This window comes from Cercospora beticola, chromosome 4 (assembly GCF_033473495.1).
Source record: "Cercospora beticola chromosome 4, complete sequence".
Taxonomy (NCBI): domain Eukaryota; kingdom Fungi; phylum Ascomycota; class Dothideomycetes; order Mycosphaerellales; family Mycosphaerellaceae; genus Cercospora; species Cercospora beticola.
The window spans coordinates 2,993,343-3,008,960 of NC_088938.1; the positions used below are offsets into that span (position 1 = coordinate 2,993,343).

The 15,618-nt window shown below is 52.7% G+C and overlaps 5 protein-coding genes across 5 annotated transcripts; 3 read left to right on the forward strand and 2 right to left on the reverse strand.

The window, feature by feature from the left end:
- RHO25_006823 (uncharacterized protein) lies at positions 1-1,056 on the reverse strand (the record flags this gene model as incomplete). Its single annotated transcript, XM_023597619.1, has 1 exon — positions 1-1,056. One exon carries the CDS (start codon positions 1,054-1,056, stop codon positions 1-3), a length of 1,056 nt encoding a protein of 351 aa, XP_023452602.1.
- Positions 1,057-1,887: 831 nt separating this feature from the next.
- Positions 1,888-3,068, reverse strand: RHO25_006824 (uncharacterized protein; the record flags this gene model as incomplete). The annotated part of the gene is made up of 3 exons (XM_023597620.2): positions 1,888-1,988; positions 2,047-2,266; positions 2,370-3,068. The coding sequence occupies 3 exons, from the start codon at positions 3,066-3,068 to the stop codon at positions 1,888-1,890; spliced, it is 1,020 nt and encodes a 339-aa protein (XP_023452603.1).
- A 305-nt stretch (positions 3,069-3,373) lies between these two features.
- Positions 3,374-5,612, forward strand: RHO25_006825 (uncharacterized protein; the record flags this gene model as incomplete). Its single annotated transcript, XM_023597621.2, has 7 exons — positions 3,374-3,661; positions 3,897-4,061; positions 4,252-4,273; positions 4,338-4,390; positions 4,453-5,368; positions 5,422-5,540; positions 5,589-5,612. 7 exons carry the CDS (start codon positions 3,374-3,376, stop codon positions 5,610-5,612), a joined length of 1,587 nt encoding a protein of 528 aa, XP_023452687.1.
- A 2,544-nt stretch (positions 5,613-8,156) lies between these two features.
- On the forward strand, positions 8,157-9,046 carry RHO25_006826 (uncharacterized protein; the record flags this gene model as incomplete). The annotated part of the gene is made up of 2 exons (XM_023597623.2): positions 8,157-8,501; positions 8,552-9,046. 2 exons carry the CDS (start codon positions 8,157-8,159, stop codon positions 9,044-9,046), a joined length of 840 nt encoding a protein of 279 aa, XP_023452608.2.
- Positions 9,047-13,215: 4,169 nt separating this feature from the next.
- On the forward strand, positions 13,216-13,562 carry RHO25_006827 (uncharacterized protein; the record flags this gene model as incomplete). Its single annotated transcript, XM_023597624.1, has 2 exons — positions 13,216-13,433; positions 13,487-13,562. The coding sequence occupies 2 exons, from the start codon at positions 13,216-13,218 to the stop codon at positions 13,560-13,562; spliced, it is 294 nt and encodes a 97-aa protein (XP_023452609.1).
- Between the last annotated feature and the right edge of the window lie 2,056 nt (positions 13,563-15,618).

The window sequence follows — 15,618 nt, forward strand, 5'->3', positions numbered from 1 at the left end:
CTACCACCACGGCAGCCTAACCTTCTCATTCCAATCCACAACCCCCTCCTTCATCTCAATCCTATCCCCCGCAGTCCCAAAAACCACATCCCAAACCCTCGTCTGCTTCCCATAATTCCGACTCTTCTTCCACCCCTGCCGATGATGCAAATCATGATCCTCAGTACAAAGTTCCATCCCAAAATAACTCAACAACCACCCATTCGTACTCGGCGGACTCGTCCAAACTCTGAGTCCAGAATGTCCAAACAATTCCGTGAAAACAATGTATTGATGACAGAGCCACCAATCACTGAACCCCATAGGAAAGCGAAAAACGTATTTGAGAGTGACGTATGTGAGGAAAGGTATAATAGCGATATCGAAAATTTCTTGTTCGGTGTCGGCGTATAAAGTGAGGAGCGGGTTGGGGTGTTTGGTTAAGTGGTGAGTTCGGTGGAATTTCCAGAGGAAATCGGATTCGTGCATGAGGCGGTGGTACCAGTAGAAGAAGAAGTCGAGGACGATGCCGTAGAGGCCCAGCTCCAGTGGAAGGTAGATGAAACTAAGAGAGTCCCAGGGACTGGAAGCGGTGCGGTAGGCGAGGAAAACCGTCATGAAGGGACGGAACGTTGAGGTGGATGAGAGGGAGCGGAAGACCTTTTTAACGCCGTGGTCGGGGACTTCGTCGCGGGCGTGTTTGTCGCCGTCGAGGAAGCCGTAGGTGTGGCCGAGGTTGCGCATCATGTTGATTTCGTGGATGGCGTTGATTTTGTAGGCGATGGAGTAGAAGATGAAGGCTGGTATCCAGTGGAGTGGTTTGCTGAAGTACCAGGTGTAGAGTTGGTGGAGGGCTAAGGGCCATAGAGCGTGTGGGAGGACCCATTTGTGGGCTTCAAATTCGGGAATGTATGGCATCTTGTCAGATTTCTGGTGTACAGGCGTTGCACGATCCAGATCGCTGGGGTTCATAGACAGCCAGTTGTAGAGGTAGTGGTGGAAGGACCAGCCTTTCTTTTCTGGATCGGAGCGCCATGTGGACTTCATGGAGTCCTTGGGGTTTCGTTCGACGACCATCTTGACTGCGACTGTATGTGATGTCGGTAGAGGTTAGTGGTACGGAAAACAAACGAGGTCAGTCACTTAAGTATCATCGCCACAAGTCGTTCTCGGAATTGCGACACCACGCTGCGTGCATGTGATTTTGAGGGACGTCCGAAGGCATCCAGATTCTTGCGGACACTTCCGCCGTAGGGCTAGCCAGTGGGCGGTGCCATGAGGTGCAAATAGAGTCGACAGGACGCCACACTGAGCCGAGTTGGGGTAAAGATCGGCGCTAGAAGGAGCGAAGGGACGAATGGAGGATGTTTCAACCAACCAAACAACGTCAGAGAGAGAAACGTGGTTGTGCCGAGGCTAGACGGAAAGAAAGTGAAGACTCAGGTACCTGCATCTCTCACCACACAACGGTATGGGTATGGCTTTGAGATTCATTTTACGCGGGGTTCTCCGTCGGCAGACTTCAGGCACCGAGATAAGATCCTTGAGCGGTTCTTGTCTGGGGAGGCCAGAAACGCCTATGCAGAGCCACGCGCATGTATCCGAGCAGTACGATCTGTTGCACGTCATACTGCGTGCTGCCGAGTGTGCTGCCGGGCCAGCCTGGTAGGCTTGAGTGGGATTCAATGTAGCTCTGCCGAATCGAAGTGAATCCATTACGTCCATGTACAGCAGTTCCAGCTTGTTGAGGCCTCTGTGGGACAAACCCTGAACATTCAGTATTGTACACCCAAACACCGCTGCTAACCAATGCATGAGCCTGTCTTCCGTCCGTTCCCATGACCAGAATATGACGGAGATGTGGAAAGATTCCAAAAAAGAAGCCAATGTCGCAGTGTCCAACTTCGCCTATGAAGGAGGAAGTGCGGCAGCATCCATGACTTCTTCTACTTCCTTCGTCTGTTCGCTCTCGCCGCCTTCAAGCGGAGATCGAGGCAATGCCATGAGACCTGCAGGCAGTCAGCTTCCTGCATGGAACAAGGCTCCATTGACGACGATTTTACTGACCTGTTCGTGCCGATTCGAGGATGCCAAACGGCGAGATGAGTTTCATATACGAGTCGATCCTATTCGGCTTGGCACTGAGCTCAATAATGCAGTTGTTTGTGGAGATATCGAGCACTTTTCCGCCGAATTGGTGAGTCAGATAGGTGATGGTCTCGAGATGCTGGTGCTTCATTCGGAGGGCCTCGGATGGGGCCAGGTTTCGTGGATGGAAGTCAATGTCCTGGCATTTCAGTTAGTTCTTGTCGTGGGATATAGATGCCTTTCCTCTTGTGCTACACGGCTCCTTCGTGCGAAATGGGTATCTCTGGATCGGGCAGACTCACTGATGCAACATCCACGCCTTCCTCGAAAGATGCTGAAGTTGCGGTAGCCTCTGGCTGGCCATCGATATTGCCAAGGTCTCCACCACCAATAGCCGCGGAGTCCACGCTTCCGTATGTCGCATCGCCCGTCATTTCCCTGTGGTGAGCCAGGAGCTCCTCAAAGTACTCTGGTCCAAGGATGCTAATCTTGGCCAGCAGCAATTCTCTCTGCACAAGTGGTGCTTGAGTGTAATCCAGCACAGCCCACACCGGGACCAGATCCTCTAGCTGCCTCCTGGCCTGCTCGACAACGCCATCCTGACCTTGCAGCACAATTGTCATACGCGACAGATCTGCGACTTCCGTGCTGCATACGACAAGGGAGTCGATGTTGAAACCACGTGCTGCAAGAATTCCCGAGACACGGGAGAGCACACCGGGCTCATTTTGAACGAGGCAGTTGAGGACGTGTCTCTTGGGAGGTGCCTTGTCGGGGAGGGGAGTCTCGTAGAGGATGGACGAGACAGCGGCGGCAGGCGAAATGCTGGAGGAGCCCGGCTGGCCAGCAGTGGGGAGCGGAGCGATGCGGCGATGGAGGGCTTTGTATGCGATAGCGGACGTCGATGAGGACTGATGGCGGACTTGCGATGCGGCGATCTGACGGGCAGGGCCAGACTGCAACTGGCGTGTGAGCAGCTGGACAGCACGTTTTGAGGCCATTGTGAGGGCTGTGAGGCGTGGTGATGTGTCAATGGCTGACTGGCTGTGCTACTACAACTCGCCAGACGCTCTTTCACGCCAGACTTTCGGCGTGCGGAGAGCTGCAAGCTTGCAGAGTCACAGCCCGGCTGACAGGGAAGGTGGCCCGAATTCCGGCTGCACGATCCGAAATCTCGAGGAAAGCTCGAGCATCACTCTACTTTCTGCCGTTTCATCTCTCCACCGCCCTGCCATGCGCCGCTCCGCCTCCTCTTGACAGCATCCACTTGTCGACAACTGCTCAGATTGGCGACAACACCTCCAACATGTCGGAGGAACCTCGCAAGCGATCCCGCTTCGACCAGGCGCCCAGCGAAGAGCCGCCGCGCAAATCGCGTTTTGACCGCCGCTCGCGCAGCCCCTCGACTAAGGATCCAGAGGCCTCCGCACGCGAGCGCAGTCCCGTGAAGAGCGTGGAGTCGCCAGCTGCCGGCGAAAAGAAGGACGAGGCCAAAGATCCGGCCGCTATTGCTGCAGCCGCAGCTGCCCGCATTAGTGCCTCGTTGCAAAAGAGCAAAGGCATTCAGCAGGTCGAAGTGCCGCCGATCCGCAAGGTAAGGACGATGATGGCAGTGTTCATACGCCAGTTGAGGAGACGTGCTCGCATATTACGGCTTCCGGAATCCATCTGCGCCATGTAGTAGTCATGCAGCATGGCCCAGGACGTCCTCTTGCGCGACCAGCTTGTAGCGTCTCACTTGGACCCTCTCTTTTCCACGTCTGATCGATTTGGGCAGATTGACAGCAGGCAGGGCATTGGATATAAAAGTACACACTGACGCATCGCAGCCATCTACAGCCGAAGCCGGTGCTTCCAAGTCGCCATCAGCCCCCGCAGCAGGCTCTTCTCTGAGCAACGACATTTACCAGCAAGATGGTGACTTTATCAAGGATATCGAGGTCAATGATCTGCGCAATCGCTACACGTTGACTAAAGGCAGCACCCAGAAGATGGTAAATACTCACTTGATTCCACTGATACTCCTAGGCACAGCCTGCTTTCCCCTCCTTCACCTCAAGACCAACAGCATTGGGTTTGTAACAAACAAATGTTAGAGGAGAAGCACTTTGACTTACTCTTAGCGCAACACAGCCACCGACGGCCACCCCCATTTGCATCTGCTGACCTCAATGTGACATCTAGATTAAAGAGGAAACTGGCGCCGGTACGCTCCCACACGCACGAAACGCTTTTTTGACTTTACAGGTACCCAGACTGATCGCATAAAGATGTCACTACTCGTGGAAATTACTATCCCGATAAGAGCATGGCTACGGCAGCGGTGAGTTTTGGCGATTGAGCGCAAGTGGCTCTGCTTGTTGGGCGGTACTAACATGGGACCAGAACCCACCACTTTACCTGCACGTTACGAGCACGACCAAGGATGGCTTGGAGCAAGCTGTGAAGAAGATCGAAGAGCTCATGCAGCAGGAGCTGCCGAACCTGATCGACGAACGTCGCTTCCGTCGCCGCGAGGAGCCTCGAGAACAGCCCGATCGTGACCACCTAGGTCGCCGCAAATGGCCCGAGAAGCAAATTCCCATCGACCTCGAACCGATTCCAGGATTCAACTTGCGCGCGCAAGTGGTAGGCTCCGGAGGCAGTTATGTGAAGCATATTCAGCAAGAGACGAGATGCCGTGTGCAGATCAAAGGTCGTGGAAGTGGTTTCATGGAACACGATACGGGCCGCGAGAGTGATGAACAGATGTACTTGCACGTCGCAGGTCCAGAGCAGGCCATGGTTGATTCAGCCGAGGAGATGTGTAAGTCACTGCTCGATTCCGTGCGCCAGCAATACCAAGAATTCAAGGAGCGTCCTGCGCGAGGTCCTGGAGGCGGACGTGGTGGATACGGCGGAGACGATCGTGGCGGATACCATGGCCGTGGTGGCGACCGCCAGAACTCGGGTTCGTACGGAGGTGGCAGCGCTTACGGAAATGGCGGAGGCAGCGCCTATGGGGGCGCATACGGTGCCACCGGCCAGCCAGATCCTTATGCGCAGGCGAACCCATACGACCAGTATGCTCAAGCAGCTGCACAAGGCTATGGTAGCGCACAATCCCCAACAGCAGCACAGCAGGGTGCCGCAGCAGCAGCGCCAACAGATCCGGCTGAGCAGCAGAAGCAGTACGAGGCCTGGGCTGCATACTATGCTGCAAATCCGCAAGCTGACCCTTACGCTGCTTACGGTGGTTATGCAGCAGTCATGGCTCAGTACATGCAACCAGGTGCCGCGGCCGCTGCTGCACAGTACCAAGGTTAGTCCGTCCCTTTCGTTGCAACACACCCACAAAATGCTGACACTCCGTAGGATATGGTCAGCCGTCTCAGACACCTGTCGACTACAGCAATGGAGTGCCTCCTCCGCCACCTCAGGATGGTCAGCAGGCTGCATCAGGACCTCCAGGCGCATACAACCCCTACAGTGCTGTAAGTACGAACGACGAGGCTTACACGAACATGGCTGACTTGCATCAGGTCCCTCCTCCACCGGGCATGTAGTGCAGCTCGGGGCATGTCACATATGGATAGGACGCCCAGAGCTCATATTGTGGAATTGGGAAAGAGCACTCCTCAGCCGCGTGCTTTTATTTGAAGGGCACGTTGTCCAGATATGGGCAACAGGAGTTGAAATTTGCTCCAAGCATCAGCGCTGGGAAGTTGGCACATTGCAATGTTCTACAGCCTCCGAAAAGCGAGAGAAATGCCTCTGAACTCTAGTATCTCTGTTCTCGTGCATCCAACGTGGCATCGCGTTTTCCCACCCTCCTCTGCCTCGTATGTCTTGTAACGGCAGAATCGGCCAAGCCGTGTGTCAAAATCGCGCCGAGAAGCGGTCTTTCCCTTTCGCTCGGCCCATCGGCGCCTCCTCTGACCTTTCATCTCCGACAGCATGTCCCAACAACCTCGTTGTGTTTCTCTTTGTTGCTGTGCTTTGTTGCGAACAATGAATCGGAGAACGTGACGTTCGAGATGGATCTGCTGTCTGGCTGGATGGTGTTGTGACGGGAGCCAGTGGATGTTCTCTCTGGTCCGATGCGCCCGTTCCGCTGTGTGCTTGCGGTTGCGGTTGCGGGCCTTGCTCCCGAGACAGCCTTTGTGCGACGGCGGCAGGAGCGTTGTGGTATGGATTCGGGATGGGCGGTTTGGAGTGAGGAGAAGAGCTGTGTGTGATGAGGTTGTTGGTGAGGGACTGCGGTGTGGAGGGCCGGAGGAGTGGGAGCGGTGGGAGCGGTGGTGGTCACTGCGCGCAGTGCGCGGCCGACCAGCAGAGGAGATTCTATCGCCAGTTGCTGGAAGAGTCGAGGTCGTCTAGAAAGAGCCTTCATCATCGGGCAGCGATTGCCAGCTCGTATGTCGAATGTCGGGTGCTCAGGAAATGGCGATTCCGCCCACCACCAGCTTTCGCCACTGTCGCACATGAACATCGAGTCGCAAACCGCAAACATAGTTGCTCGTCGCTCTTGAAGACCTGAACTCTTGATCAAGGCTCTGTCGAAGATTGTCGCCTCTTCTCCGTATGATCGCACCTGCGATCATGACGATGAAAAAGTAATAAAAAAAATGGTTTGGTTCAAAAAATTGAGTGCCTGAGCTACCTCTGCCATGAAGGCTGAGTGTAGTCAGTGATGCTGCCTCTGCCATGAAGGCTGAGTGCAGTCAGTGGTGCTGCTCGACTGTTGTGCCAAACCACTGGAGTGACCCGGGTTTGATCACGAACAAGACGAGAGCGAACGACGACCCAAGCAGTCGGCCAACCGAATGGGCAGAAATCTTTCCGGTGCTCGCGAGTCTTCGCATCTCTTTGACTTGGCAGACATCGAGAATTGAAGTTGTAAAATCGCAATCTCTCAGGCGGTTGTGTTGAAACAAAGGCCTTCTTCGAGCGGCGGTCGGTCTTGGCTGCCAACGTATACGAACGGCCGAGAGAGGTGCGGAAGTGCAATGATGGTCACCCGTCTCTTCCAGGCACGCTGGCAGTGGAGTTCTCTTCTCTCGTCAACATCCGAAGATGTGAAGAGCGCGCGTGAAGCACGTTGAAGGTCCCTCGTATCCTCGACTGACTGCAGACCTTTCAGGTTCTGGTCGTGTGTGCTGTAAAGCCCTCAGTACCCAATCGAAAGCCCCCAGTGCCCAATCAAAAAGCCCTCAGTACCCGACAAGAAGCCCCCAGTACCCGACAAGAAGCCCCCAGTACCCGACAAGAAGCCCTCAGTGATCGAACAAGCAGTTGCCAGGCTGCTACCCTCTTGGAATTTGCTGATGACCCATGGGGACTCGACTGCAGGCGGACCATCCTGCAGAACTTTTAAGAGCCTCACCACTCGGAAGGATTGGACTTCGTCTTCGTGGCACGCCGTTGACCTCTGATAGGAAGCTGGGCTCGCCTCTGGTAGAAACCAGTGGGAGCGGTTCGCGGGGCTCGCATTAGGACAGACAGTGGAGGCCACAATGAAGATTGGCCGCTGGACGTACTCTCCTGCCCGGCACCACTTGTGCGCCGGCACCAAAGGTCAAGGGGGCAGGGGGTCCGGCAAGATTCAGCGAGAGAGTTGGTTGTTTGTTGGTGGAAAGAAGAGAGTGACATGGCAGAGAGTGGCAGAGATTTATGGCAAACAAGCGGCCGCTGAGTCATGCTTTCGCGCGCGTCACGGGCGAGAGCTCTGAAACGCGCTGACGCACATTCACCTTCACTTGCGCATGCATATGCCAAGACTTTCGCGCTTCACGAGAGGCAGTGGCCAAAACGCAACGCTGCGAGCCATCTTTCAGCAGTACATACTGCGCACTTCGTGATTTGGAACGGCGCGGCGTCTTGGTGGCGGCGCGAAGCTCGCTTCGTGAAGACCGCGAAGTGAAGCGCACCGCTCACTGTTGATCACATGCATCGACAAACACCTGAGCCCAAGAGCGGCCCCACTAAACATGCGAAGCCACCACTCACCAATTTCAGAGCCATTGATAAATATCTGTCGTCCACGCACGTACATCCATCTCCTTGACCACTCCATCCGCCTGACGACATCACTGCGCGGCGCCAACAAGATGGCAGCTTCGCAACCACCCACAACCACCACCACCGCTGTGACTGGCGGCGAAGACCACCATGCCGACAGCTCCGCAGCCGACGAGCTTCCACCCAACTCCCACGAGCGCGTAGTCACCCCTGACTTCGATGGCGTCTCCACTCGAGAGGTTGTCTGGTACAACAAAATGGAGGCTTTGTACTATGCCGACGTCTTTCGACTGCGCGAGGTAACCGCTTCGTCGCTGAAGAACAACGAGCCATCGGAAGCGGTGCAAGAGGGGTGGACCGTGTACGTTCTGTTTGAGCACCCAAATGAGGCCGAACGTGTCGGCGAATCCAGAACCGAAGCAAGCATCCTCACAGTCAGTACCTCTCGAGCCATCACTTTAGCAACACAACTGACCATCACTAGGGACCACGTCGAGACGAGCTGCTTGCCCTGAGGCCACCAAGACCCACGAACTTCAAGCCCGAAATGCTGGTGTTGGCCAAGGGTGACCATCAGTACTATTACCCGGCCGAAATCTTCAAGATTGAGGCGCGTGGCCGTCAGCGTTCCAACCGCTACCACGTACGCTTCCTTGCTCGTCGCTTCCATCATCTGGAACATGACAAGGAGGTGGGATATGACAATCTGGTGCCTCTGAGTAGCGCCTCCGGGCTGAGAGTAGCGGGCAGTAAGGATATTGGATATTGGAGTTACTTGCCGACCACCAAGAAGTTGCGAGACGACTTGGACCTAGGCGACATCAAGCCGTCTTCACGCAGCGAAGGCAAGCCTGCCCCCAAGAAGCCTGCCTCGAAGAAGAAGAAGAAGAAGAATGTAGCGACGGAAGATAGGGTTGTGAAGAAGAAGGCTTCAAAGGGCAAGAAGGCTGCTAAGAAGGGTGCCAAGACTGATGTCTGAACTGAGGCGATAGTGCTAGCAACAGACTAGCTTTCCACGCGTTATGAGAAGGCTGCGACATAGCGCCTAGAGCTTGGCTAGGGACGGAGTTCTTGCACGACTAGCTTTACGCGGTATTGGACGCACCGGCGCTCCTAGCATTTGCATATGAAAATGGACTTCGGTGTCCTAAACCTCACTTTCCACGTGCCTTTGTGTTCTAGTCTGTTGCTTCTAGAACTTTCCTAACGCGTATCCCCTAGCCTTGCCGCCTGACTAGAACTGTCTATAGAAGCATTTCTAGAGGCAGAAACTCTATTCAATCACGTGCCCGTCCCGAAAATTCCCCTTTCCATCAGCCAAAATGACGGTGACTCGATGCAAATGCAGCATTGGATGCTGCTAGGGGTTGAAAAGGCCAGGCGACAGAGCTTTGCCCTTCGCGAGAGCCTGCGAGCCGAGCCAAATTGAGAAGAGAATCTACGGTCAGATCAGTCGAATTTGGCTAAGTCTCGCGTCCTCCTCCAACTTTTTTCGTCGTTCTCTGACAAGCTGCAGCGTCGAATGCTGCCAGGAATCGAAAAATTCAGGAGAAAGGCCGTTGCGGTTCGCGAGAGACTGCGAGTCGGGAGAGATTGAGAAGAGAATTTACCTTCAAATGAGCCGAATTTGGCTAAGTATCGCGTCCTCCTCCAGCTTTTATCGTCGTTCTCTGAGGAAAAGCAGCGTTCAATGCAACCAGGGGTCGCGAATCCCAGGCGATAGGCACATGCCCTTCGCGAGAGACTGCAATTAATGAGACATTGAGAAAATAACACACCGTCAAATCAGCCGAATTTGGCTAAGTATCGCGTCCTCCTCCAACCTTTTTCCGTCATTTTCTGGAAAAATGCAGCATTGAACGCAGCCAGGGGTGGCAACCTCCAGGCGACAGGCTTTCGCCATGCACGAGAGACTGCGACTGACGAGACATTGAAAAGAGAATACACCGTCAAATGCATCGAATTCGGCTAAGTATCGCGTCCTCCTCTAGCTTGTTTCGTTACTCTCTAGAAATGCATGCTACTGTGAGCCATTCAATATGCAGACGATCAAGATCAGACAAACACCTGTTGTCAGAGATTGCCTGTTTGGTCAATAGAAAATGCCAAATTCGCGTTGCTCTCTGAAACTGCACGCTGCTGTAGGCCGTTTCGTATGCAGATGATAAAGATTAGTCACATATTTACTGTCAGAGATGGCCTATCATAGTCACTTATAGCTATTAAAAGGACCAAATTCTCGTTACTCTTCGAAACTCCACGCTGCTCCATGCTGTTTCGTATGCAAATGACGACGATCAAAGACATATCTAATGTCAGAGATGGCCATCAAAAGGGCTAAATTATCGTTACTCTCTGACATTTCATGCCACTGTAAGCCGTTCGATATACAGACGAACAGGAACAGGCGAGTGCTTATTGTCAGAAATGGCTGATTATAGCTATTTAAAGCACCAAATTCTCGTCACTCTCTGAGATATCATGCTGCTGTAAGCCGTTTGATATACAGATAACCCATAACAAACGAATATTTACTGGCAGAGATGGCCGGTCGTAGCCATGTAAAAAAAACTACATTTACGTTGCTCTCCAGAACAACATACTCCTTCGGGCTATCAAGTCTGCAGACTGTCGGGAGCAGGCGAGTGATTTACGGCGGAGAAGCCAGCTTTGGACGTTCGAATTGGCCAGATCCTCGCGCGTCTCTAGAAATCTTTGCTGCTGCGGGCCATTTGATATGCAGACGGCCAAGAACAGACAGATATCACTGCTAGAGATTGCCAGTCATGCTCCATTGGAAGTAACAAATTCTCGTTACTCTGCAGAAGAAGATGCTGCTTTGAGCCATTCGATGTGTGGACCGTCGGGAACAGCTAAGGAGTACACGGGAGAGATACCAGCTAGGGTCGACCAAAATGTACAGAATCTCGTGCTTCTCTGGAAAAGTCGTGCTGTTGCAGGCCACCTGGTCTGTAGACTGTCAGGAACTCACGGACACTGATTAATAGAGATGAAGGTCTGAAGAAGTTCAAAAAGTCGTACTTCCGCCTTTTTCCAATGGTCTCCTCGTGTCTGAGCCCTTTCATATGCAGATCGCCAAGAAGAGACAAAGAAAGGACAACGGAGCGACGACCAGACCGGTCATTTTTCCGCTTTTCTCTGACTTCCTGCACGTCTCTGAGCCATTGCATCTGCAGATGATCAAGGACAGAGAGATAATGATTAGCGGAAATGTCCAATTCTCGCCTCTCTCTCCAGCAAATACCACATCTCGAAGCCATCCATTGTGCAAGCCGCCAGGAACAGACAGAGATATATCAATGGGGGGACGGTCAAAAGGGTCGGATTCCTGGTCCTCTCCATTGCATTGCACATCTCTGAGCCGTCCCATTTGCTGACGGTCAAGAAGCGATGATATGCATTTAACAGAGAGCATCCGTTAGGCCAGTCGGGAATCAAAAATTCTCATATTTCTCAGAGCCACAACACTTTACAGAGCCATTCGATGTCCCGACGCACGAGACTCCAATGTAGGTAACGTATAAGAGAGTGTCAATTTCCCTTTGTTTCTGAGATCTTGTACGTTCCTGAGCCACTCAATCTGCAGACCATCAAGAAGAAACAGTCAATATTCGACAGAGTACAGCGGTCAGAAACGATTGACAACGCCAAATTCTGGCTTTTCTCCGACCGCTCGGTGCCCCTTCTTTGTCCGGATCAATGCGTCTGGCACACTTCACCCATCTGCCTGGGTGCTCTGCACCTATACACCTGGCAGTGCAACCATGAAAGTGTTTCATGAAGGCGACGAACAACCTAATCACGACTACGTACATGACCTATTGCACAAGCTGCTTCCTCCAGCACTCCATCCTCCTACCGACCTTGCCATTGCAGGAGCAAATCTTCCGAACTCCGAATTGCCTTCGACACAACGTCCCATCAGTTCGCCGCCCGCCTCATCATCACCTACCGTGAACCATACCTGGGCCATTCCAATGTCGGGTTACCCAGGAATGTAGCAAGGAAATCACAGTAGGGAGTAATTAATCCTCGATTGTCTCGAAGCCATTTCGCTTTACTGAGCCATTCGATGTGGGGATACGTAGGACGACTGGGATGAAAGATGATAGAGAGTGGCAGATTCTCGTTCGATTCCAACGTACGACGCTCCCTTGAGCCCCGTAATATCTCGATGCAAGAGAGTGAACAGAGAGAAGCATGACGCACCTCGTTGGAGATGATGTCGACTTCTCTAATGGCATGTATCGTGCTCAGGACTGTATTCATGTGCATGCTATAAAGCCTATTGCTGGCATCTGTTATCCCCCCAACACTACGATGTCCTGCCTAACTACCTCCTGAGGCGAGGGCTGAACGAGGTGTTGTGGTGCAGGGTGGTGTCGCTTACCGACATTCCTTTGTATCGAACCTCTCAATGCAGCTGGACTTCAGATGGCTCAGGAGAGTTCTCCGGTTTGGAGAGCAACCAGAATCTGTCACTCTCCATGAATCTATCAACCGTCCGATCTTGCACATCCGAACATTTGATGGCTTAGGGCAGCGTTGCAGCTCGGAGTGAAACGAAAATTTGTCGTTCTCAGCGGGACAACCTTCAGGGTATTACGAAGCCGGCCATCCGTCGCCTTGCACGTCTTGGTAGTATCAAGCACATGCCGGGGGGTAGATTGGCTATAGAGACCTAACGGGCGACCAATCAATATATAACATTCTCGCTAGAGGGGTACGATGAGATCGGAAAGGCCCTGGAGAGGTTCCTTAAGCAGATCATCCGCGATGTCGCGTGGTGTTCGCGCTCTGTCGCCAGGGCAGTTCCCTTTATGGCTTCGATCGTTAAGCCTTCGGTGTTAATGTTACGTTAGACATTTCATGCGAGTAGCATAAGCACGCCATCGGCATCGAAGCACTGTAAGCCTAGCAAATGAATCCAACGACACACCACTTGTAACACGGATAGAACTAAGCAGGTGCAGCACCACATCATCCGCAAGGCCACTCCTCATCAGCGCACTCAGCCAAGACAAGCACCGCTGCCTTTCTTTCCAGAACGCAAGTCATGGCGTGGAATCGTTCCCAACCGCGCCGTCAGTAGCTGACTGTTTCTCGCAAATGGCACTCCATTTCTCCATGCCAGAAGACTGCTCGATGCCTCTCGGCTACAGTCTCTTCCGCCACCCAACCATCGAGCGCCTTAACGGAGTCCCGCCGATCACCACCGCCCCGCTCGAGTTGTACATCGCACTCGACCCTCGCGACCTGGAGCAAGATGGCCAGCCCTGCATCTATGAGCAGCTGGAGGATGAGGCTGAAGCCCCAACCGACGAATACGACTTCGTCAGCGGACAGTGAGTCCATCCAACGAAGCTGATGCGATGCAGACTGACTGACAAACTCTCAGAAAGAGGGTGCCCAGCAAACCAACAGGAACTGAGACTTGGTCGTTACCTGAAGAGGCGCATTCCGTTTGTCTCTGAACTATAACACTTCTCTGGGACATCCAACGTTCGGATACGCAAGATCGAACAGAACAAGAAATGTCAGAGCTTTACAAATTCCCACTTCTCTCCGAGCCATAACACTCTCCTGAGCGATCAGTTCTCTCTGCGATGGGCATCGACGAGCAGACACCCGGTCAACCGATGGCGGTGATGCGGCTCAGAGTGCTCCAGTTCCAGCAGACGAGGGTGCAGTGAAGCGTACCAAGATCGAAGGTCCTGGACAAACATACAAGCTTGAGGAGAGGGAGAAGCGTTGGGAGGGTGACAGGAGTCTGAGTCGTGATTTTCAGAGTCATATTCCATTTGCCTCCAGGCTACAACACCTTTCTAAGCCATCGAGTGTACGGATACTGCAGGATAGATCAGCAAAACGAAGACAGAAACAAACACAACGAGGGACTTAGTCGCAGTTTGAACAATCAAAACTTGGTTGCCTCTATGCTATGATTTGCTTCTGAGCCGTTTGGTGTCCGGATACGTGAGAACGGCCAAAGAATGAACTGAGAGAAAGTGACAGGAATTGTGACTTGAGCGTATTTCCCAACAGTGGGATCTTTGTTGCTTCGAAACCATGGAGCCCTCCTGAGCCATTTGATATGCGGATAGTGAGAATGGACAGGGGATCAAGGATCGAGAGAGTACCCAGAATTGAAACTCAGACAGAAATTGGAATATTTGATGTTGAGTGACTCCGATCTATTCATCTTTGCTAAGCCACTAAATCTTCGGATGGATTGGGCAAGGATGATTTACAAGCAGCAGAAGCTGATAGAAGATATGACTACGGCGTGAAATCAACGGCCAGAAACACCATCATCTCCAAGGTGTGCCGGTTCCCTGAGCGGCTTAAGCTCCATCTAGCGGAGAAGAGCCAGAGAATGAGCTGCAGAGAACATCGATCAGTCTCCAGAATTCTCGCCAAAATCTCGCCTGTCCCGGAATCATTCGGCTTCATCGAGCCGTTGAATCTGAAAAGGGGGCAAGAAGCGACAGGAAACAAGTGGCAGAGAACAACAGCGAGTAAGACTTAGTCGTAGGTCTCATCAGCAGATCTTCAGTTTCTCCAATCCAATTCAGTATCCTGAGCCGTTCCATCCTACTCTACCCCGGAAAAGCCAGAGGACGAATCGCGGAGAGCACCGATTATTCTCAGCAGTATCAATCAGACTCGTGCCTGCTCGCAATCTATTTCAAATCTCAGGAATATCCAGTCTCCATATGCTCGATAACAGCGGGAGAACGAATCATGGAGAGTCTTAGTTGCACTTTGGGAATTAGGGCTTCAAGGTAGAATCTTGCCTCTCTCCCATGGAGTCCGGCGGTTATCTAAGCCATTGAGCTTCCAAATAGTTGGCAACTGAACGGGAAACATTCATTGAATGACCCATTAGCCTCAACGAAAATTGTCACAACTTTGTTCGTCCCCCAATTCGTTGGGTCCCCGGAGCCATTGAAGCTCCGAATGCTCGAGGAAAGACCGTGCACGAAGGATGGAAAGTCTTGGCCAGACGTGTCTGGAGGGAGATCGATAGACGCATCGTTCAAGATTGGCTGGAGCAGTTGAGTTCTCTTAATTCTTCTCAGATCTTTGACAAACCGGTTTATGCCTAGGGATGTTTCCCGTGAGCCGTAGAGACAGCAATCGCTTATTTCTATACGGTCTTTCTTCTCTCCGAGAGTGTCTGCCAACGCAATGTCCACGATCAACACAGCTCGACTTAAGAGCTGCTCACGACCAATGAGCCCAGCCATCAACCTGAAATTCAGCCTGATCGTCAGCCTTTCAATAATGAGCAGCGAATAAGATGCCACTATACACCGCCTCGGTCGTCGCAGGAACACCTTGCATCAGATCCTTCGTAAGACTTGCTAGCAACAACTTTTCCAAGAATTTCGTTCGTTATTGACACTACTGCCGTGCGCAATGAGCTTCAAAGAGCGCAGCAGCAAGAATCGAGGCTGGTCAAAGATGCTTAGCTGGCGCCTGCGGCAAAACAGGTCGCTTGGTCTCGATGGTAGCCAGAAATAAGGG